General features: G+C 46.0%; 1 protein-coding gene across 1 annotated transcript in view; it reads right to left on the bottom strand.

Annotated features, from left to right (window-relative positions):
- Positions 1-22,154, bottom strand: part of PLP2 (proteolipid protein 2) — a 32,251-nt gene that overhangs the window by 1,102 nt on the left and 8,995 nt on the right. The window contains exons 2-4 of the mRNA XM_063119455.1: positions 12,325-12,480; positions 11,560-11,655; positions 3,323-3,413 (exon numbers count right to left, since the gene is read on the bottom strand). Coding sequence (XP_062975525.1) covers positions 3,323-3,413; positions 11,560-11,655; positions 12,325-12,480 — 343 coding nt within the window. The remainder of the gene's footprint in view (positions 1-3,322; positions 3,414-11,559; positions 11,656-12,324; positions 12,481-22,154) is intronic.

A 22,154-nucleotide genomic window follows, 5' to 3' on the forward strand; every position in this document is an offset into this window, starting at 1 on the left:
AGCACATTTGGAATGTTGAGGATATTGTGACTACTCTCACAAAATGGCTGCCTGCTCCTTCATAAAATGGCTGCCTGCGTGGGCATGGCCAGGCACAACACATTCAACTCCCAAAAGGCAAACTGGTGAGCCAAAGGAAAGTCACTTGCCCAGGAACCTCAGTACAAGGCAGAGGTGGGGGTCTGAGTTCAAAGCACAAAACCACTCCTTTGAACCCCACTAAAGGCTTTTTTTCCAGCACCCCAGCCTCTTAGTTGAAAAAAGTGTAATTAAAAAAAACTTAAATAAAATAAAATAAAAATCAGGTGAGGCAGGGAGCCACAGCTTAGCGCTTTCAACCAATTTATCCTTGTGCTCTTCTTCCTCGGAATCAGTGGGTGCTTCCATACTAGAACCCCATTATACAGCCACAGCATTGATCCCACCCCCTCACTCCATGCCTAAGCTGGAAGTGGAGTCGGAATAGGAGATTCCACACGGCAACTTAATCAATTGCTATGTTATCTAGCAATGTCCTCCCCACTGGTGAAGATCCTACCATAATGTCGCCTCACAAGGAAGTTCCATGCAGCAAAAATCTCCTTTCTAATGCTAACTAAAAGTAAGCTCAGCACATGGTATTGCTTCCTGTTGATCTGGGCAAGGGGAAGAGTCTGAGGAACAGCCTCGTATATATCCCATTGAACAACCTCTCTGTACCAGTTTCTTTGAGTGGTGGGGGTGGAGAGAAAGAGATACTTATTGATTACATTTTTTACTTTTTTTTTTTGGAAAACACACACACACACAAAACAAGTGCTTTTTATTGCACTGTTTCACCATTAAACCAAATTTAAAGTGTGCTTCCAGACAGAGGACTCCCTAGTATTACCGATCGAAAGACATGTGCAGTTATTGTATCTTTTCCTCTTTGTGGGGAAAGGAAAAAGATGAAAGAAACGGTGAGAAAACAAGGGACAGTTAGAAATGAAAGGTAGATGATGTCTGAACTCCCTGTGAATGGAGCAGGGCGATTGAATGATGAAAGCCTCATCTGGAAGCAACCCAAAAGTGAAAGGAAATCAGTGATTAATGCTTTCCCCGCCTTTATCTCAGGATAGCATTCAGGGAATATTGAAGGAATTAATCAAGCTGTTCATCTCTGATACCCAAGTCCCAGTCAACAGGAACAAACAGGAAGCCCTGAATTTTCAAAGAGGAAGCGCTTACATTTAAAGGCACAGAAGCTGGTGCTGCAATTGTATTTCATCACAGAAATCAATGCCTGAGAAATACAGATCAGGCTATCCTGCTTTGACTGCAGCAGCCTCTGAGGGCAAGGCTAACGCAGAAGCCATGCAATGGAGCCAAAAAACGTTCCACCACGCAGGGGCTCAGGCTTAAGGCAGAAGTCATCCAAATAACAGACAGACGCATGAACGCAGACAGCCAGTCAGATACGTTCCGCTATCCAGAGGCAGAGTAGATAGGGAATCCAAAGGTGAGAAATGAAACATACGCTCAGGTCCAGGAAGCAAGACGGAGGGGCTGGGACCTGAAAGAATGGTGTTGTTCCAACACTGGCTAAGTTTACAGTGAGGACTTTGAACTCCAGAGCCTGCTGAACCCCACTCAGGGCTCAGCTGCAGTAACTGGAGCTCCAATGTCAGGGCCCACTCCTTCTTTGCAAGTGAGCACTCCTTCTCACGGGAACCCTAGTGGCCTGTCGCTTGAGGTGACGACACTCCTGTGGGTGAGGGGATTGCTCAGCCTCTGCCTCAGAGGCAGAATCCCCTCCCCCTGAGAGGGATGGACCTGCGCCATCACCTCCCCTGGTCTCGTTGCGGTATATGATCTGATGTGCCCTGTGTGTCTGGGGGTTCCAGCTCCTTCTCTGAGGACACAGGCCTAGAGTGGGGAGGGAAAGGGTGCTTCCAAGCAGTTGACTCTCAAAGCTAAATAAATAAAGCATGGCTCTCCTCTGTAAGCCACAAATAGAATTGCAGTTGACCTTCCACACTGTCAGGGGATGCTGTGCAACACTCCCCTTTCATTCAAGCACTATTTGCTATGATTTGAATACCTTTTAGAATATATAGATAGGCAGAAAGGTGTTTTGGTGCTACTTAAAAGACCAGTCAAAAAATAAAGCAACTGGCGATAACAATGGGGCCCAATGCTGAATTTGTGCTGAGCTGTGATAGGATCACCTGCCCAACCGATCTCTGCCCACATCACAACTGCACCTCCTAAGGCAGACAGAAGACTAGCGCATGGGGCATCTACATCAGCGGAGACTGCATTTCTCTCCCAGTCTTCTTTAAAAGTCACACTCTCTGCTTTAAGAAAAAAGACAGAAGGCCGCATCCGGGGTGGGGAGATTACAAATGGATGACAATGTCATGCGGATGCCCCATAAAAGGTGAGGAAACAGCGGTGATCCCACAATAAATGCTCACCTGAAGCAGCCCAAACACACGAACACTCACACTGGAATGCAGCAGGGTAACTAGCATAGCGTGCAGATGCTCCATAAATGAATGTGTAAACAAGGATGCCATTCCAGAGACAGAGATTAGTGTGGAAGCCCGTTTCCCTCGCTTCCTAGCCAAACTGACCTTTCTTTTTTCCTCACAGAAGCTAAACTGTTAACCTATGCCCTGAACAGCCTTTGACTGGGTGCAATCCAGATGTTTTGGAAACAGTTCCCTGTCCATTGGTCCTGCCGGCTAGGCATGATGGGAAGGAAAGGAAAGGAACCTCTCATGCAAGCGCTGAGTCAATACTGACTCTTGGAGGGACGCCAGCTTTCGCTGACGTTTTCTTGGCAGGCCTTATAGCGGGGTGGTTTGCCATTGCCTTCCCCGGCCGTTACTACATTTTCCCCAGCTAACTGGGTACTCATTTTACAGACCTCGGGAGGATGGAAGGCTGAGTCGACCTGAGCCAGCTGCCTGAAACCAGCTTCCGCTGGGATTGAACTCGGGCCGTGGGGAGAGTTTCAGCTGCAGAAACTGCTGCTTTACTGCTCTGTGCCACATGAGGCTCTAGGCCTGATGGGAACTGAAGTCCAAAAACATCTGGAGGGCCCCAGGTTGGGGCAGCCTGAGTTCGGGCCTGCATGGTAGCTTGCATATACAGGCCATAACTGTATGCAGGGGTTGCAGGTGACAAGAAACAGTGGGTGTGGAACTTGTTCTTAATATATAAACAAAAATAAAACCCTAGACGATGGTGATGATGATTAAATCCTACAAGGTGTCTTGTGTCTGTCTGGCTCATTGTTAGTGCAGCCGCCCAGACTAGATCACACACCTCAACTCTTTCATCTGGGAGGACCTACCAGTGGGAGCTGCTGTATGTCTTTTCTTGAGGCTTGGTAAGATGGTGTAGGCATCATAGCCAAAGAGGATTCCTGTCAGAATTCCAAACACCTGTTGAAAAGCAATATGAGTTTAGTTTAAGTATCTCTCTGCTCTTTACAATGCATTTTGGGGGGGCAGAAACAGTCCAAGAGCTTTTTCTACATGCCGCTGTTAATCTACTGCATCTACTTTCAGTTTTGTTGCAGAATTGAGACCTGGGCTCTACACGAAGAGTGTTTCCTTTCCTGCTGTTCCACTACATAACCTCTAAGTGGCACTGTGGTACAGAAGAATAGCACAAATACACATGTGAAAAAAGCATTTTCTTAGCTTTCACAAATAATACAGCATTTCCCGTTCTAAAAAAAACTCGCCAAAAATGCTGTTTAAAAATTGAAGCAAAACTGGAGAGTCACAATGTCAGTTAAAGAACTCATAAACAACCGTGAGTAGCAAATAATGAGCACACAATAAATGCCTTGTGTATGAAAGCTCTAAGTAGGAAGGAAGATTTGTTTTGTCAGCTGCATCTGTTCAAATAACCCCCATTGATTCCTGTGCTAGGGTCTTCAAGCAACACCCCATTTTCTTTTACCACAACACACACACACACACACACACTTACTTTGTGGTATATATATATATATATACGGCATAGGTTCCTTGATGTCCCATTGATTTCAAGTGGAAAATGTTTAAGCATGTGCTCAATTCTCCCACTGAAAATCTAACTCAGCTTCATTCAAACTACTGCCTTGCACCCATTTTTTCAGGATTTTGTTTCGTACTGCAAGAGACTGGAGTCATTCATAGGTCACTGCTATGGAACTGCAGTCAGCAGAAACAAAAATCTTGTGACACCTGTAAATGCTCACTTAAGTTGGGATGGAAGTATTGGTGAGCAAGGAGCGGGGGCTGATCTTATCCCAAGGACTTATTGATATATAAAAAATCACGAAATCTGAAGAGCGGTGGAGTTTGGGAAACTGGGCAGGGTGCGTGCATGTTATCTCAGGATCACTCTCTACACCTGGAAAAAAGCTTTTACTTAGGGAGCTTCAAAGAGTCACAGTTATGCTTTGTGAAGAGGCAAGCTCAGAACGGTGACTCAACCAGAGATGCAAAAAGCAGAAGCCTCCTCTAAGGGCTGAATAATTCTGCTGCTTTTCTGTATCCAATAACAGCCAAGGCAGAGTCTAAGCAGGACCGTCCACCAACATCAGAAATGGGTTGGAACTTGGAACAGTAACCCACAGAAGCCTTGTTCAGAAGACACCTTAAACCACGACTTTAACCATGGTGAATAAGGCTTTTTGCCTTATTCACTGTGGTTAAAGTCGTGGTTTAAGGTGCCTTCTGAACAGGGCTGGAGAAAGGCAGCTGTGTGGATAGGGAGCCTTTCATTCAGTACCCACGGCATATGATTTGCAAAAGACGAGTGTGGACCACGGAGAGCTGCAGTTGGCAACAGCCTACACTAAACCCTTTTGGGTGATGGGGGCTAAGTCAGACTGTACAGTGGCCATAGCAACCCACACGGGCTGATAGAAACACAGATTTATGCCTGGGCTTCCTGCAGGAATTCGCAGCCAGGAATTCGCTACCTCCAATTATACCAGGGGAGGCACAGAAATGCAGGTTGCTTACCTGTAACTGTAGTTCTTCAAGTGGTCATCTGTGCATTCACACTTAATGGGGCTCTGCGCCTGCGCGGAGCCTCAGTTGGACTTCTAATAGCTGAGACTTTTTGGGCGGGAACTCCTCCCCCCACCGTCGAGGTGTATATATATGGTGTTCCCGCCCACTCCCTCAGTTCCTCGAGACCGAAGTCGATCCCGGGTTTCGGGAGAACCCTTCCTCGGTATTGACAGAATTACTGACACTGAAGCGGGGACAGTGGCGGGGTAGTGTGAATGCATAGATGACCACTCGAAGAACTACAGTTACAGGTAAGCAACCTGCATTTCTTCTTCGTGGTCTCTGTGCATCACACTTAATGGGGCGATTAGCAAGCTGACTTACCGGAGGTGGGTAAGGTGTCTATTGTAGAATCGATGAAAGCACGGCTTTCCCGAAGCAAGCAGTGGATCTTGCTTGGACATCCATCTTGTAATGTTTGATGAATGTGGAATGCGAAGACCAAGTAGCTGCTTTGCACAGATCGGCGAGGGGAATTCCTCTGGCGAATGCAGTAGAGGTTGCTATCCTCCGTGTAGAATGGGCCTTCACTCCAGATGGAAGGTCTCTTTGTGCGATCTGGCATGCTAGCTGGATCGTCTGTCGAATCCAGGCAGAGATACGTTGCTTAGATACCGGTGTGCCCTTTTTAGGCACATCTCTGTGTGGATCTAAAGGCTTGGGTTCTAGCTTTGTAGAATGCTAGAGCCCTGCGTACGTCTAATGAATGTAATTGTTTCTCTAGGTTGGAAGACGGATTTGGAAAGAAAGCTGGAAGAAATATCGTCTCATTGACATGAAAATTGGATGCCACCTTCGGGAGGAAGGAGATGTCCGGGCGCAAGGATACTGATTCCTTGTGGAATGTCAGGTAAGGAGGATCAATCCTTAGCGCTGAAAGTTCACTAACTCGTCTGGCTGAAGTGATGGCAACTAGGAATGCCACTTTCCATGAAAGGTATTGGAGAGTGCAGGATGCCATAGGTTCAAAAGGTTGAGCGGTAAGTATTTTTAGAACTAATGGTAGGTCCCATGATGGTGCCTGTTCTCTGAGAGGAGGTGCAAGGTTGTTTAAACCCTTGAGGAAAGACCTGGCCAACGGGTGGCAAAAAGGTGTGTTGTCATCAATGGAAGAACGGGTGTCCAATATGGCTGCCAAGTAGACTCTAATCGATGAAGGTTTAAGTCCTGAGTCGAAAAGAGTTGTTAGGAATTGGAGTATATCAGTTATTGGACCATGGAGTGGATCGAGTCCGTGCTCGGATGCGAATTGTTGGAAAGCTTTCCATTTGGAAGCATATGAGCATCTTGTTGATGGTCTCTTAGAAGCGCCAAGTATTCTTTGGACCTGGGTAGGTATTAAAGTCGTCAGTGTACCCTCCATGCCGTGAATTTCAGAGTTTTGAGGTCTGGGTGATGCACCCTGTGGTTGGTGTGAGATATGAGGTCATGTCGTAACGGAAGGTTGATATAGTGTCCCTGTGCTAGGCAGAGGAGTGTGTGGAACCAAGCTTGGCATGGCCACCACGGTGCTATGATAATGGCATCCGTGTTTTCTCTGGCAATCTTCGCTATTACTCTCGTTAGGAGAGGGAATGGTGGGAATAGATAGAAAAGTGTCCCTGACCAATGGAGAGAGAATGCGTCTCCCAGTGATGCATGGTACCCTCCTCTGGAACAAAACTTGTTGCAGGCAGTGTTCTGTGGGGAGGCGAACAGATCTATGGTGGGTTGCCCCCATTCTAGGAATATGGAGTGACGAATGTCGGTTGCTAGTTCCCATTCGTGGGATGTCCTCGACGAACGGCTTAGGGAGTCTGCCAAGGTATTGGATGCGCCTGCAATATGAACTGCAGTGAGGCGAATATTTTTGGACATTGTCCAGGTGAGAATTTCGATAGTGAGGTTGACAAGGGACGGCGAGTGGGTGCCTTCCTGTTTGTTCAGGTGCCATAAAACGGATGTGTTGTCCGTCAGGATTTGGATATGTTGGTTCGTGATATCCGATTCGAAAGCAATCATTGCTTTCCAAATAGCGAGAAGTTCTAATTTGTTGATGTGGAAACGTGTTTCCGGGACGGACCAGAGACCTTGTGCTTGGAGTATGCCGCAGTGGGCTCCCCAGCCTGTGAGGGATGCATCTGTTGTGATGGTCTTTGTGTGTGAGGGAGCCAGGAATGGGACGCCCCGAGTTAGGTTCGATATGTCCATCTACCAGAGTAGGGATTGTGCTATGGTGTCTGGAAGTGAGAGGTGGATCTGACGGCCGTCGGAAGCGAAGTCGAAAACTTCTGCTAACCAAAGTTGGATGGGTCTCATTTTGAGACGCGCCCATTCTACTACGGCTACGATTGCGGCCATGTAGCCTAAGAGTCTCTGGATGGTATGCGCAGTCGTACATCTTTCGTAGAAGACGGAGGTAGCTAGGGAAAAGAGCTTGATGGCTCTGTCTCTGGGGAGATATGCTCTCCCTTCTTGAGAATTCAGTTGTGCCCCAATGAATTGAATGTTCTGGCAAGGCTGTAGGTTGGACTTTTCGGAGTTGACGCAAAGACCGAGGGTATCCAGGAGGTGAAGGATATAGTTCAGATCGGATTGGAGTTTGTGTTTCTCGGTTGCGACGATTAGCCAATCGTCCAAATATGGGTAAATTTCGAGGCCCTGGGTTCTGAGAAATGCACATATGGGGGCCATGCATTTTGAGAAGACCCTGGGGGCAGAGGAGAGGCCGAATGGGAGGACTTTGAATTGGAAAACCTGTGAACAGATTGCGAAGCGGAGATATTTTTGATGGTTGGGATGTATCTGGATATGAAAGTATGCATCTTGAAGATCGATGGATGCGAACCATATTCCTTGTCACAGAAGGGGTAGGATTGTTCCCAGCGAATTAATCCTGAATTTTTTGGTTGAGATGAATTCGTTTAGAGGGCGAAGGTCCAAAATGGGGCGGCGTCCTCCATCGTTTTTGGGAACAGTGAAGTATCGGGAGAAGAATCCGTTTGTGAATGGATTGGTGGTGACTTGCTGTATTGCTCCCTTTTGGAGGAGAGTGGAGGTCTCTATTCTGAGGACTTGTGTGGGAGGGGTAATTTTTACAAGGCCCAGATGTGAGAGGCTGTTGAAATTCAGACGGTATCCATTGGTTATGATATCCAGTACCCATGCGTCTGTGGTGATGGAAGCCCAAGCATGACGAAATTGGGCTAGCCTGTTGCCGAATTTTATGGGTGCAACCGAACGCCTGTCAAAGGTGATGTCTCTGGGGTGGGTCAGCGCGGCCACGGGTTGGACGTGGTTTCAGTGGCTGGTATTGTTTTCGTTGCTGTTGCGGTTGGTACCGTGGAGTGCGGTCTGTAAATTGTTTATTGTAGTAAGGGTTTTGCTGTCTGAACCATTTGCAAGGTCTGCTAGCTACTTGCGTTGATGGTTGGCCAATTCCCATCTTTTTAGCTGTGGATCGTGCTTTTTGCACGGAGTCCATTTGATCATCTGTTTTCGAGTTAAAAAGTCCTTCCCCGTCAAAGGGGAGTTCCTCGATCCTAGTTCTGGCTTCGGGAGTCAGGCCCGCCGAACATAGCCAGGCGTGGCGACGTAGTGCTACAGCGCCGACCATGGACTTAGCATGGCAATCCGTCTGTTGCCAAGCTGTATTTATCTGGTGGCGAGAAAGTTTCATCGCCTCTGATTGGAACACTCTAGCTAATTCTCTTTGATCTTCTGGGAGGTAATCGCAAAGGGATCCTATTTTGTCCCAGAGGAAAAGCTGGTACCTAGACATCATTGCTCCGTAATTGGAAACTCGGAGGCCTAGGGCTGCTGTGGAGTATAGCTTCCTCCCGAGGGTGTCAAGTTTACGACCCTCTTTGTCGATTGGGGCGCTATGTTGCCTGTGAGTTTTCCCTTGTGCCGATTCCACTATTATGGAATTAGGGCGAGGGTGTGAGAACAGGAAAGAAGCGTCCTTCTCCTGTATTCTGTACATAGACTTGAGTCGCCTCGATGCCGAGGTGATAGTTGACCGAGTTTCCCATGTCTGCTGAATAGTCTGGAGTAGAGCAGGAAGGAATGGGACAGACACTGGTACTGCGGAGTCTGTATAAACTGCATCATATACAGGATCTTTGACTTGCTCAACTTGTTGTTGGGCATCGATGCCCAGACTTTGGGCCATTCGGAGCACTTGGTCCGAGAAGATTCCAAGTTCTTCAGACGGAGATGCTCTGCCCTTTGCAGGTACTGTGTCGGTCGGTGACGGCATGGACGGAGTTGGCGACGCAGTTGAGGACGAGTCGGATCGGTAGTCTTCCTCTGATAGAGGGGAGGCTTGTCTAGTGGCTCGAGTTGGAGCTTGTTGACGGGTTGGTGGAGGTGGGAGAGGTCGTTCCCGTGATGGGGATCTTTGCTCCCTGCGTGAGGTGGCAAGTGATGCCGTCCTCGGCGGTACTGGTGGAGGAGGTGTAGGACACCTGGGTCTTGGTAGACGAGGCGGAGGTTTGTAATATCTATCCTGGTATCTAGGACTTGGGTGTTCTGGGTAGCCCCTCCAATAATCATAGAAATGATGACTTGGTGGAGGATAATGCTCATAAAAACGGTCCCAGTCTCGGTGTGGTGACCTGGAACGGGCACGGTACGGGTCGCATTCCGGGTGCGGGTAGGAATGCCTTCCTCTATCCCTCGAATGGGAGTGCGAGGGTGAACGGCTCAGAGGGCTCGTTCGTTGAATGCGAGCCTGCGGAGGCGAGCGTCGGATCCGAGGGGAAGCAGTATAAGCTGCTTGGTTTGGTGGTCTGGCGAGGCCTCTCGGGTTCGAGTGGTCAAGGTGGGAATTCGACTGTGAGGAGGCAATTCTACAATTTCCCCTTCCGATGCTGTTGAGATAGGTTCGATGACCAGAGGAGGTAATGGAGACCGTATCAATACTTAAATTGGAGAGTCGAGTAGAGGGGGAGGCGGCGGCGGCATTTTTGGTGGACTAGAATTTTTAGTCTTGTCCTTCCTCTTTTTAGGCCGTGTTTCAGCTGGTGCTTTAGGCCTTTTCGCCTTTTTAGTCAGTTTTTTCGCCGCAGTTTGCGCCGTGGAACCCCCAGAAGTTGGGGGGCCTATGGGCGAGTTTTTTGAGGTGGACGCGGCGTTTTCGTCTATGGACGCCATGTTGGTTTGTCGGCCGGAGTCAACCGTTTGTAGCGCCTTTTGCCACAAAAGGGATTTTAATCTGTCTGCCCTGTTTTTTCTAGCTTCTCTAGAAAAAGACATACAATGTCTGCAGGACTTGACGATGTGAGTTTCTCCGAGGCACAGGAGGCAAAGGGTGTGTCCGTCGGAGGGTGGCAATTTACTGCCACACTGGCTGCATTTTGTAAACGGGGCCTTCAAGGCCATGCGCCTAAAGACGCGACGGGCAACGCTAACCCCTTTAATTTGTCCTCTCTTCTTTTCTTCTTCTTTTTTTTTTTTTAGGAGAAAGAGATGAAGAAAAAAATGAAGAAGATGAAAGGAGAAGAAGAAAAAACAGGATCTCAGCAAAGGTGAGTATGAACACTCTAGTCCCGACGAGGCGAAGGCAACGGCGGTCGAAGAGGAACTGAGGGAGTGGGCGGGAACACCATATATATACACCTCAACGGTGGGGGGAGGAATTCCTGCCCAAAAAGTCTCAGCTATTAGAAGTCCAACTGAGGCTCCGCGCAGGCGCAGAGCCCCATTAAGTGTGATGCACAGAGACTACGAAGAAGAACCTCAGATCCGGGGGGACAACTCTGACCCTTTGGGGTGGCAGCAATCTAGCCGTTCCCCAAAAGCCCCCACCTGCTTCCTCCGGCCCCACCCCCTTTCCCTCAGCCACCAATCGTTTGGGGGGTTTCCTGCCTTTTGTGCAGTTTCTTTCTTCTTCACTGTTCTAAAAGGTTGAAATGCCTCTCCTCAAGTTTAGGTTGTGAACCTGAGTGTTTTTATTCTATTCGGCGGTATACATGCCACAAATAAATGAACTAACTAAACAGTTACTGGCAGTAAGAGCTTAAAGCTAAGATATGTGGGTGGGGGAGGGGTTGTATTTTCAGCCTGCCTCCTTTTGCCTTTGGTCCCGCCCCTTCTGCCATCCCACCACTGGAATGCAGCCCCTGGGAGCTTCTCAGAGACGAAATTCGGCCCTCGGAATGTTCCGGACCCCTGACTTACACCATCCCGCAACAGAGGCATACGATGGGTTGCCCCTGGGGCAGGACCTCTGTGCTGCCACTCTCTGCATGTCTTCTTTTCCACATAGGAGGGCACAGTGGCTGCCTTTTGTGTCACATCCTAGGAGTTTGAAATTATTTCCTCCCCATGCTCCCTGCCTGCCCCCCAGTCATGGCTGGGGAGGGCTCTCTCCTTTTCTAAAAAGGGCCTCCCGCAAAGTATATCTGGAGCAGCTCCCTCTTGAGATCTCCCGTTAGCATAATCCAAGCACTGAGCACATTTTGTTCCTGAATGTTCACGCTCCCTACCAAGTCCACATCCCAGCTGCCCTCCATGAATCCCTTTTAATATTTACCCCGCCAACGATGGTGGCTCCATGGCGGAAATTTACGAAGACGACAATGGAGATGATGATGAAGGCCACAGCTCCGATGAGCGCCCTGATGAAATCCTGAAAGGAAGGCAAAGAAAGGGAGGAACCAGAATACTACGAAATAATCCAGAATAGGGTTCAATTTAACCCAAGTACAGCCTAGTCCTATTTATCAGGGTTATTTATTTAATAAAATAAATAAATACGAGGGTGTTTCCCCAACCTGGTCCCCTCCAGATATTTTGGACTACAACTCCCAGCATTCCTAACCATTGATCATGATAGCTGGGGTTGATGGGAATTGAAGGCCAAAACAACAGGCGGGCACCAGATTGGAAAAAATCCTTGTTCAGTCCTGGTTTTAAAGTGTACATAATCAGGTTTGATCCGTTTGGTTCTCATCTGTTTTGTAGAAATGGAAGGCACCAATGGGCAAACCACCTAAATTTTCATTCCAGCCCCCAAAGGTATACTAACAGTGCATCACTTTATCTATACATCTATCAGTCTTAAGTAAATGATGTTCTTTTGCATCTCCCCTTGACAAGCCCAAGTAGAATAATGATGCAATACAGGTTTTGTTTTCAAGACAAAATTATGCATTAGGGCTCAGTTTTGCACAAATTGCAGAACTGGTTTTACTTCAGTGTGGAATATTTTATTTCCTAGTGCACACAGACACCTCTCTACTATGCTGTAGGAATACCCCACCCCGCCCCAGTACTTATTATGAAACAGAAAACTTACAGTCCATCCCCAGTGGATAAAAGTTAGCTGGTTGTGTAAATCACAACAGAAGAGGATGAAAATGATGACACTGTAAATCGCCATGAAGATGGGCAAAGATCCATAGCTGGCTGCTCCTGAGGACCCGAAGAGGATCAGGATGAGGAGACAGGCGATCTAGGACGAAAGGGGGGAGGAACCATCAAAGAGCAGAACTTAGAAAGAGGAGGATAGACATAAAAGTTAAATATTAAATCAAGTCCCTTCTTCCAGGTTGGTGTTAAAAAGGTAGGTCTCAAAAGCGGAGAAGGTTGTCAGTCCTTCCTTGCACGTCACTAAGACAAAGTCCGGCTTAAGAAACCAGAGTGTGAACAAGCAGCATATTGGTGCATGCCGCCTGCTCACTCCCACTTGGCTCCTCCAGTCATGTGAGCAGGTAAACATATCAGGAAGGAGATAACTTCAGATGGGGCTTGTTCAGAAGACACCTTAAACCCTGCTGGTTAAGCAGCAGGGTTTAAGGTGTCTTGTGCAATGCACTTTGCTAAACCCTGCTCACGCACTAACCACAGTCATACCGTCTGCAGCAGGCTTAAAGTGTTGCGTGCAACAGCATGGCATGTGGTTAGTGCTAACCCCAGAGAACCACAGTTTCGCTAACCACAGAGCCTGAAGTGTCGTCTGAACAGGCCCATGATGTCCAAACTGAAGATGATGGCTGAGTACACTCAAACAAGCCAGAATCATAAGCCAACTTTAAACCACAGGTTTTTCTTGGCTTATGAATCCTGGCTTGTTTGGACATATAGCCATAATCATAGATTCGGACTTCACACAAAGCTTGCCCCCTTCCTGGCTTGTTTGCCCACTATCACAAACAGAGGAGAGAAATGGGAGTGGATGGCCTTGCACGTGCGAGCCCACAGCGGATATTCCAACTGTGCTTTATTAAGCCAGAATTTGGGGCTTAAAATGGCACGCAAAGGCAGCTCGTTTAATTTTTGTACACAACAGGTTTTAGGCAATGTACTAACAGTAATTCCAAATGATTTCAAATCCTGCTCTGCAAAGCACACAATATACTTTGCCTTGCTCTATAAGGAAAGCTCATGCACCCCCATGACCAAGCCAGATGATGTCAAGGGAGTGGGCCCCTACCCCCAAAAGCCCCTCCCCTGACAGCATCTGCCCCCGGCTCATTTTTCCTGTCCTTTCTCCATCCCCTCTCCCTGCATGGAGAAAGGGACTCAGACAGCACTCCGAGGAGTGTTTCCTCCCAATGGCAGCCAAGTTGGGTACCTCCTTTGCGTGCTGTGTACTGTCCTGATTGGGGTGATGCGTGAAGGGAAGGGATTTGGCCAACATTTGGATTGGAAGAGCCACTCCTGGCAACAGAGCTTGCCGTCCCAACTAGGGTGGCAAGTGGCATGCAAAAAAGAAAAGAAAAGTGAAGGGACTCAGCAAGCACTTCGGGGGAATTCCTGTAAGCACCGTCTAAGTCAATGGTTCCCAAAGTGGGCGGTACTGCCCCCTTGGGGGCGGTGGGATTGCATAGGAGGCGTTAAGAGGCAAGGGGGCGTTCGAGGTGGTCTTTTCCTAGAAGTGCCTCTCCAGAAGGTCTTAAAACCCAGGGACATTTTTATGGGAGAAGGTAGTTTGGTCCCAAATCATATATATAGGGGAAGAATCCACGCATGTATTAATACTGTTTAAGAAAAGTCTTTTTAACAGTGAATTGAAATGTTTCAAAAGCACCAAAACACTAATGAAGAAACATACCCTGCTTAGTGAGCCCCACCAAGCTGCATTCACTTTCTTTTCCTTCCCTCCCTCGGCAAGCCTGTGGCGGGTGCTTCCCATTTAAAGGGGCTGCGTGCAGTACAAACCCTTTTTCATTCTCAGCTCCTCACCTCAGCTCCTCCACCTGGCCGCTGCTGCTCAACCCGCAGCCTGGGCGCCAAGACCAGCAGGATCCAGAGGAGCGTGGCCCCTTTAAATGGGAAGCACCTACCCCAGGCTTGCTGAGGGAGGGAGGGAAAAGAGAGTGAATGCCTCTGTTTGCAGCCAACATGGCAGGGCACACCAAGCAGAGTATGTCTCTTTATTAGCATTTTGGTGCTTTTGAAATATTTTAATTCACTGTTAAAAGGACTCTTCTTAAATGGTATTAATACATGTGTGGATTGAGGAGGGTCTTGTTGGCAGCTCGGTTCCAGACAACTCGGGCTGATGGAGCACCTCTCCCGGCATGACCCTATCGAAATATACTACACTCATCATCTAAGGCCCTGTGATATCTAATATTCTTGCTAAATGACTATCAGACTTTGAAAAGATTATATCACTGGATCAAGTTCATCAATTATGTTTAATTGAATAAACTAAAAAAATGTAATTGGATTTTGAATAAATATTCAATTAATTGTTACTGTTTTGAATTTTATTGTTATTATCTTCCTTAGTGGGTCGTTGAAAACCGCTATTCTGAATAATGATTTTTATAGTGTAGGGTAGGGGGCACTGGGCATGAGTTTGTGGAACCAAGGGGACGGTTACCTGAAAAAGTTTGGGAACCACTGGTCTAAGTGAACAGCCGGCTTCACTCCTGCTTCTTGTTCTTCATGCAGGAACAAAGCATGCTGGGCCAGCCCTTGCAGGAGCTCCCAGCCAAGGGCACAACACTTAGCGTGTTGCTCCCCCTCCCAATTGGGAAGCCCCCCCTTGTTTTCTCCGATCACAACGGGACTGCTTTCCCCGCCTCCTCCCCAAGCCCCTGGGGGCTTCCAGACTAGGGGTCTGAGCCCAATTTTTCTAAAAGGAGGTTCATGGGAGGCTCCCTGTCCTTGCCTTAGATAATCCTTCTGCTCATAGCACTCACTACTGAATCTTCTGTGTTCTCCTCCCACTAAGGAAGAAAGGTTTATGTATTTGTATTGACATATAGATTTTTTAGGCTGCCTTTTTAGACACAGCCCTCACAAGGCAGCTTACTCAAGATCCATCATAAAAAACATTCTTATAATCAACAGTCTTAAAAATCCTTCTCAACACAATAGCAAACAGGTTGAAACAGCAATTAAAAATTCAGTAAGGAATCATGCCATAGCTTGACCATTGAACAATTAAAAACAGACTTAAATCAATGCTAAAAACAGCCCCATTAAAAGGCTTAAGAAAAACTACCCCAACCAAATGTGTTTAAGGCCTGTTTGAAGGTGAGCACTGTAAGTTCATATGTAGGGAGTTCCATAAACAAGAGGCCACCACTGAAAAGGCCTCATCTTTCATTCCCACCAACCTGATAGAGCTTACAGGCAGGCAAACAAGTCGAGCTCAAGTGGGACTCATGAAAAGAAGAAAATTATAAATGAATGAAATAGGAGAAATTAATATCGTATTTCTTCGATTCTAAGACGCCATCGATTGTAAGACGCACACTAATTTCAGTACCACCAACAGAAAAAAAAGCTTTGATTTTAAGAAATAATAAACGCACCTGCGATTCTAAGATGCACCCTGTTTTTAGAGATGTTTCTATGGAGGGGAAAGTGTGTCTTAGAATCGAAGAAATAGGGTATACCACCCTGGAATAGAATCAGAAAATAAAAGATGGAAGAACAAAAGATGGGGAAGGCACTGAAATGCCCCCAAAGAGAAGACAAAATATTCTCAGGTGCCTGAAAAAATGGTTTATTATGCCCAACATGTTTCAGAAATTTCAGAAAAGGCTCAGGGGATGTTTATCTTTCCCTAAACAAGTCACAAAGAATCCATCCAACGCTCAAAAAGCTCCTTTCCAAAATGCACTGGGTGTAATAAATGTTTTTTCAGGCACCAGAGTATATTTTTGTTAAACCAAACAAGTCCATGAGTGCATCTGTCTCTGTGTGTATTGTCAGCCAGGGGTCTTCCCTGGCCCTGCCACAATTCTTTTAACTGGAGGTGCAGGCCAAGGGTTCAACCCAAGACGCATCCCAGCCAAAGGGCGGACAGCTGTGGGAATGTTGCAGCTGCAACCTGGTACCCACATCTGGCAGCTAAATCTGGCGGGTGTAGGTCTTGGAGACAAAGGCCCAATCTGTTCCCAGCACTCTGGTTAGAGGCCAGGAGGGAAGCACATTGGGGCAGGCCCGTCACCAGGGCAACTGCTAAACAAACTAAGAGCATGCTGCCAAGTATGCCAGGGCCCAGAATCAACAATTAAAGGACCAGGCTGTCATTTCACCAGCAGAAGGAAAGGGGGAGGGAGCTCTACAAGAAAACAGGGGGCATAACAGCAAAAAAAGCCAACACAGAAAGAATGGCAGAATCAAATGAGATGTAGAGGGAGGAAGCTGGGCCAGACCAGTGGCGAAGGGCAAGTTGGTTCAACATGCAACATGAAGCGAGGACTGGCATGTGGAAACAGGTCCCCAGGATGCAGAATATGCATCATGTCACACACCACGCTTATATGTGATCTAACCCCAAGGACATGAATCAGAAGTTCCCAGTTAAAACATCACGTGAGACATGAACTACTTAGCTGGCCCTTTGGCGATTCTCTCTCGCTCTTCCTTTGCGATATGGCGGTAATAATGCTGTCCTACTTTACAGGACTATTGTAAGGAATTACTGAGAAAATGTATGCAAGAATCCTTACCTCAGCCTTCCCCAACCTGGTGCTCTCAAGATGTTTTGGACTACAATTCCCAGTATTCCTGACCCATTGGCCATGTTGGCTGGGGCTGATAGGAGCTAAAGTCCAAAACATCTGGAGGGCACCAGGTTGGGATGGCTTTCCTACATAAATGTCAAACTAAAAAGGGGTGTGTGTGCGCCATATTCACCATAACAGCTGGAAGGAAATAAATATGCACTTCCCTATAAATAGGAGACAGGCTTTGTAACATGGGCAATATGTCAGTTCCAAATCAGAACAAGATAGCTTTCTAAAAAGGGGCTGGTAGCTGAATCACATTTAGAATTTTGACAGCTTGTTAGCTATCCTGTCCTGTCCTGAAGGTCAGGGTTGCCAACCATATTTCTTCAATTCTAAGATGCATTTTTCCCCCATATAAACATCTCTAAAAACAGTGTGCGTCTTAGAATTGCAGGTGCATTTATTATTTCCTAGAATCAAAGCTTTTTTGCTGTTGGTGGTACTGAAATTAGTGTGCGTCTTACAATCGATGGCATCTTAGAATCGAAGAAATACGGTAATAGTAGTAGTAACAACGACGAGTCATAACTTTATGGGAAGACTGCTCACACGGTAACCAGGGTTGCAACTCAGAAGTTCTCACCCCTCTTGCTTTGTTACTAAATCGAGATGGGGGAGAGCTAAGATTTTTTCAAGAATTCCCCCCACCCCTGATATATCTAAATAACGCACATTGCGCAGGTTGGGAAGTTCGCACGGATTCATCTCTGGATTTAAAAGAGCAGGGGATCTCCAGTTTGCACCCAAGACTTATGTCAAGTGTAGCTTTCTCCTGCTGCAACAATGAAACACCTTGATAACTCCTAAAATGTAACTTTCACAGTTATGAGTTATCAAGATGTTACATCAGTAAGAATATCATAGAGTCATCATTTGAAGGCATAAAGTTGGTGGTGTTTTTTAAAAAATGAATAAATAAATAGACTGTCTGTAGCAAGCTACAGAAAAGGTTTTAGCCACAGGATTAAAGGAATTGTAAGTTCTTTGAATTATAAATGTTACAGAATCAAACAGGCTCCAAAGGACTAGTAGTTTGACTCTTGAAAGATGAGAGCTAAGAATTTTGTGAAACTCTGAAGCAAGCTCATTGCTGCCTAGAACCTGAGGCAAGGAATCTGAATCCCAGTTGATGTAACTCTCCCTCATGGGGGAGATGCTCCAGGCCTTTAACAATTTTAGTTGCCCTAAGGATCTTAAGGAAAGCATTGTGTGTTCTTTTTCTCCCCCACCCCACTTTCTCTTAAGTTTTACAGTGCAACAATACCTCGTTGAAACGAGGATAGGTAGACCAGTCCATGAACATGCAAGGGGTTGACTTTCCTTAATCCCTTAAATACACCATTGCATTATTACACCATTTTAGCCTACCAGAATTGCATTCAATTGCATTTGCCAGAATGGGGTTTAATGGGGTTTACTCAAAGGTAAGCATGCATCAGATTTTAGTATGACTTAGATGTAAATGCAGTTGAAATCAATGGGATTTACTCTTCAGTAAAGGAACCAGCAGATCTCTATTTTATGAACTGGATATGCACAGTGTCACATGATCAAAGTGAAGGAAAATAGATCCTTCACAAATGTAAACAGGTGGATTTTCGCACTGGTGAACAACCAGGAAAAGGTTTCAAGGGGAGAAAATTTTTAAAATCCTAAAAATCAAGAGATGAACCAGTCTGATTCAAACTTGGCATGCTGAAAGTTCTACTTAACAGCTCTCAAGGTCCCAAATTTCATCTCTTTATTTTTAAAAATTATGCAGGGGTAAGCATTTTTTGTTAATTTTCATTTTAAAAAATCCTTAAAATCAAGGCATGAACTAATCTGATTCAAATTTGGGGTGGCTAAAGTCCTCCTTAAGAGCTATCACCATGCCAAGTTTGATCTCTTTACCTTTTAAAATTAAGCAAATGTAAGCATTTTGGTTACCTTGGAGCAAAAGAGGTGACCAGACCACCTTTACAAAATAAATTAGTTAAAATAATTGTTCTTCTGTGCACCCTTTGAAACAAGCAAAACAAACCTTCGCTCCTACTCCCCTGTAAACCTTTCCCAAGCCAAGGGGCAGCAACAGTATCGGCCCATGGGCTCCCTCCTGCTTCCTACAAATGATTCCCTTCCAGTTTCAGGCTGCTGTACTATTGTATTTGTGCAGAAATAAAGAAATATTTTTTTAAAATAAAAAATTAACTGCAGGGGAAAGGGGAATGTAGGGGGTGGGGTGGAAGATTTCGCCGGCATAGTAGTGCTCCAAGTGAAAAGATATATGAGCTGAAAGAGCGCAATAACGCACAGACGTGAAAGTGCCCAGTGCTCAACTCGCTAAGGATACAGAGGGGGAAACTGCGGATGAAAATGGATTTTAAAAGTAGGTGTGATGGAGCTCTTAGCCTTCTTTAGATAATACTGAATGTAGCCAAACAGAAGGAGGAATGGTGAAATCATAGAACTGGGAGATGATCTTCCTTTAAAGGAGAGAGAGTTATATGTCCCTCAACTACTAAGTTATAATATTCAATTAAGCTTCTACCAATTCCATACCCACTATCTCATTTAAAATTGACTTCCAGCCTTGCTAATGCAAAAACAAACATGATTCCCTTTATTTTTGCCCTCTGCATTCATGTGTGCTAATTAGCGCTTACTGAGTAACTGCTGTCTTGTATATTTTTAAACAGAGAGTGATCTTTGCTTCTTTGTCCCAGCATGCTTTGGTATAATCCAAGATATTTTGCACTGGGTACAGTTTGCCCACAAATAATTTCCTGAATCACCATCTTAAGACTGCAGTATATTGAGGCAGGGCTTATTGTATTTCCTGTACCACAAACACATTTTTTCCACTCCCCCTTTTCTTCCTTTTAACATCAAAGCAGGAGGAACCTTTCTCTGCAAACTGAAAGCTAGCTCACTGTTTGGGCTACTTCTATTTTGTATCAACAAACCTCTATGTTAATGTCAGCAGTGTCCCCTAGAGTATCTGGTAAGTTGGCACCACGTTGGGACGCCTGAATAGGCTTGCCTCACTTTATATCTCATCAGAATGTCTGAACAGACTTATTTCCTATAGGCATCGAAAAACATAGAGCACAGTCCTATGTAGATACCCAGTAGCCTCCGAACTCAGAGGCTGCAGACCATCCAATGCAGGCCAGGAGGACAGTGGAGGTGATTTTTGCCTCCGCATTCCAGCTGCCTTGCATTTCTGCTAGACAGGCAATTTCACCCATCTAGCAGAAGCAACTCAGAGGAGGAGGGAAGGAGGCTGGGGCAGCCATAGTAGTGCAGCCGCCCCAGTCTCCTCCCCTCCCCCAGGGATGCCCCCTTTTCCCCATCAACACGCTCCGTATTTTGAATGTGGAGAGATATCTAGCACAGTTCTCTCTGCACTGGCTATGAAGGGGTGGAGAGCAGGCGTCCTTAATCAGAGGTTGGAGCCCTGTCTCCAATGTGGGAGCCAGGAAACTGAACTATCCTATGCCCCCAGATAGCATAGGACTGGGTGGCATAGGACTGCTCTCTTAAGCTCCTTTTTATAATGGGCTAAGTGGTACAAGCTGGCTGGCTGTTTCTTTTTAAGACATAAGCTTAGCATTGTTATAATGGTAGGTACTGCCACTAAGTAATTTTCTGATTTGCCGCCTATACTACTGATATCAGCAATGAAGGGTATCACATTATTGGACAGAACAACAAACCATCTCTGCTAAAGGGCTGGCTTTTAGTGAAGTGAAGATTCCCGTAAAACTAAGAGATTACTTATCCTCATGACCCTTCCATATAGTATCTAATTGAGTACCAAGATACTCCTTCTGGCCATTTGCTCTGCATGTGCTCTGGAGCCCAAGGCTGATTTTATTTGGAATTCTGTGGGTGTGATTCCTTCCCCTTTAATCCCTAATAAACTTCTTTCTACTATTTGGACATTTGGCTGGGTTGTTTTAAAAGAGAATTCCTCAATAAATTCTCCTTCACCATGTGAAGGACTGCCTGGTTACAAAACTACCACTTGCGTTCTCAGGATTTTGTTACCTTTGGTGCCTGGGCCTTGGGTAAGAAAATCCTTTCTATTTTTCTCTTGCTCTCTTTTTAGGGCTGGGCTGAAGGGGCTCAGAAATTCCCCAAGCTGGACAGACAAGGATATGTCAGGAGTTTTACTCTGACTGGTGGCAGCCTATCAGTAATTCTTTTTCTGGGGAACTCTTATAAAGAAGGGGTTCACTAGTAGGGAATAGTCTCCTCCCACCTTCCAGTTTGTAACTCCAAGTTAGTCTGTTGCAGCACAAACAACCAAGTCTTCCAGGATCTAAAAGGCTAACAAATTTGTTAATCTTCAAGGCGGCACAAGACTCTTTATTGTTTTTGCTATTTCTAGTTGATCTTTGCACTGCTGCTCTTTTACAGAGTTTTTCCGCCCTGTGACTCAAGTTAGTTTTAGACAACATGGACAACATCTGGAGGGCCACAATTTCCATCAGCCCCAGTCAGCAGAGCTAATGGTGAGGGATCATGGAAGCTGTAGGCCAAAACATCTGGAAGGCTACAAATTGCCTAACCCCTGTATTAGAATGGAATGTGTACAGGAGTGTGCAAGAGAGACAAACGAGAGGTATATTCACTTTTTTATGGGGAGTTTGAGCCTTAAGAGATGTAGTATATTGCAATATTGCCTCCTAAGACTTGACACACAGGGTTTGCAGAGCGCACTTTTCTTCAGAAGCAAATGAGCCATTCCACTTGCCCACAAGTGCTAAATAAAGGCCTCACATACAACCTCAATGTGTGCCACCCACACAACATGACTCAGATGATACGAAATCAACGCAATGGTGGTCTGACTTCACTAAACGAATGCATTTCCTCCACCAGCTTTTCACTACATCAGCCCTTATGCTGGCTGGTGGGGATTATGGAAGCTGTAGTCAGGCCAACACACAACAGAAGGGTGCCAGGGTGGGGAATACTGAACTACATGAGTATACGGGTGAAGAGGGATTTTAAACTGAGGTAGCAGTTTATTTCAGATGTGTCCATTTGAAGCAAGAGAAAGTTCTCTTGGGTATTTGAGCATGACAAATGTCTTACATGGGCTATTTAAGGATTTATTTAAAAGACGTTTAAAAATTAATACAGAGTTGTTGCTTTGCTC

The sequence above is a fragment of the Elgaria multicarinata genome, chromosome 3, assembly GCF_023053635.1.
Source record: "Elgaria multicarinata webbii isolate HBS135686 ecotype San Diego chromosome 3, rElgMul1.1.pri, whole genome shotgun sequence".
In the NCBI taxonomy this organism is placed as follows: domain Eukaryota; kingdom Metazoa; phylum Chordata; class Lepidosauria; order Squamata; family Anguidae; genus Elgaria; species Elgaria multicarinata.